Raw genomic sequence first — 2,070 nt, forward strand, 5'->3', positions numbered from 1 at the left:
CTCTCAGGCGCACGTGCACCCCAAATTTTTGATCTGGCTGTCTAATGAAGACCTTTCCAAGCCTTCCATGGTTAGTAACAATAACAAATACACACCACAAATGTTGTTATATATAAGATTATCTATTTATATATGATGCCGATATTTCATGTTTTTCACGTCAAATTATTTCATTCCCTGATTTGATGATATATGTAGAGACTACCATCAACATTTGTGAGAAAATGTAAGTACCATGTACCCCAGGCAATCACACTACGTATAGCCAACGGCTACGAGTATCGTGTTCGTTCTAACAGGAAAAGAACCAAACTTTAGAAACTGGTCTTATTTTATCATGAGTTTCGTACTCCCCATGGCTTTTATGTTCTGGCATGCTATAAAGGTGATGGAATTTTCCATGTATCCATACTTGATCATTTTGGTATGGAAACAGAGTATCCAGAGACCATCAATACTTACTTTGCTCTGGCTTATGTTGAAGGTACATATTACACCTTTTATCTGAATATAATGCAGCAATGACCTTTTGCATTATGTCATAATTTTAGTTGACCTCTGGATACTTTATATCTTATATCGATTACAGATTCTAATGGCATTGGTAAGCAGTTCATTGCGCGCACCACTCAGAGGCAGTTTCTTAAGGGTGAAATTGTAAGTTATTCTTTTAAAGTTTCCCTATTATGTAGTTGCCAGACGTACTAAACTAATGTTTCTTGTAATCTACGTTCATGATTTAATGTAAATTGTAGGATGTTCCAAAGGCTTTTGTTAAATTCTTCCATCATATGCTGAAATTGAAAAATTATATCATCTTGACCAATGAAGAAAAGTTTAAAGTATCTTTCTCAGCAACAAGGTCCGAGATCTATGGTCTTCGTGGATTACGTAAGACCAGATTCTGGAAAGTTGGGGATACTTTGATCTTTGAACTGACTGCTCCGACCGAGTTCAGAGTAACTATACTCTCCAATAAAGGTGTTGCGAAGAACATTCCTCGGCGAATTGTGAGAAATGGTATAATAATAATAATGTCATTGCAAAATTCTTATTGTGAATAGCTTACAATCTATACAAGCTATGTCCCCAACTTACCATTTGCTAATGTAAAATTTTATTTTGTTGCAGTCAACCAGTTGTCAGAGGATAATGATGATAACCTCCGAAGTTTTGAAGTTGTGCTCATTAGATCAAATGTCGACAAGAACATCATGGAGTGGTATTATGTTTTCTAATATAACATATATGTAGTATTAAGTGCTTATTATTTACCATCATAAATCAATAAATCATGTTGGTTTACACAGTACATCCCGCAATGGATTCGCCTTGACAAGCATAGCTGGAGGACATTGAAGAATGTTGTCCTCAAGGTGGAACGCCGTCTTTGGAGAGTTGGTGTCAGCCATTCGAATCCAAAATCAAGATCCTACAAAGGCTGGGACAAATTTGTTGCAGAGAACAAGTTTGAATTGAATGATAAGCTAAGTTTTGTACTCAGATGACATGGTTTCATTTGTTTTTAAGAAGATTTAAGATTATAAAAGCCTATGTCTATAAATGGGGAATTTTTTTTAATATTGTCTTTGCCCAAATTCTACGATTTCATTATATATAACAAAAATTGTGGCAATTTTCTATATCATACTCAACATATTTCACAGAATGAAAAATTCCAACTAAACGGATAAGCACATATAGAGCTCTAATTGATTCATGCTTCAGCAAGCTAATTACCAAAAAGTTCACCGAAGTATACAACCTAATTCACAAAAAGACAACACTAATAATTTAATATAAGATCTGATCCAAAATGTTGAGTACAATGCATGATATAAGATGCTCAAAGCAAGGTATTATATTTATACATGAATCCACAATCAATAATCAATAGTTGAGAGCACTTAGTAAAGTCTTATAAATAATTAGTTGCACCCTGCAATGCTAACATTTAGTTTCCCATATGAGTGACATAGTCAGAGGTTTACCATACTCCTCACCCTATTCTCCGTATGGTCCTTGGACTATCAAATGACAGAGTGAGTAGTATACTTCTTCTTCAAAAGG

General features: G+C 34.6%; 1 protein-coding gene across 1 annotated transcript; it reads left to right on the forward strand.

Annotated features, from left to right (window-relative positions):
• Nucleotides 1–426: 426 nt before the first annotated feature.
• LOC141665700 (uncharacterized) lies at nucleotides 427–1,564 on the forward strand. Its single transcript, XM_074471685.1, has 5 exons — nucleotides 427–484; nucleotides 590–657; nucleotides 756–1,020; nucleotides 1,132–1,222; nucleotides 1,311–1,564. The coding sequence occupies exons 1-5, from the start codon at nucleotides 427–429 to the stop codon at nucleotides 1,357–1,359; spliced, it is 531 nt and encodes a 176-aa protein (XP_074327786.1). The 3' UTR covers nucleotides 1,360–1,564.
• The last annotated feature ends 506 nt before the right edge of the window (nucleotides 1,565–2,070 follow it).

This window comes from Apium graveolens, chromosome 6, assembly GCF_009905375.1.
Source record: "Apium graveolens cultivar Ventura chromosome 6, ASM990537v1, whole genome shotgun sequence".
NCBI classification, from domain to species: Eukaryota; Viridiplantae; Streptophyta; class Magnoliopsida; order Apiales; family Apiaceae; genus Apium; species Apium graveolens.

Bases quoted from the DNA above. Each gene is read 5' to 3' on its own strand.
- LOC141665700 (XM_074471685.1), top strand. From the start codon at position 427: ATGGAAACAGAGTATCCAGAGACCATCAATACTTACTTTGCTCTGGCT. The intron at 485-589 runs GTACATATTACA...TATCGATTACAG, and splicing joins TGCTCTGGCTTATGTTGAAG to ATTCTAATGGCATTGGTAAG. The intron at 658-755 runs GTAAGTTATTCT...TGTAAATTGTAG, and splicing joins AGTTTCTTAAGGGTGAAATT to GATGTTCCAAAGGCTTTTGT.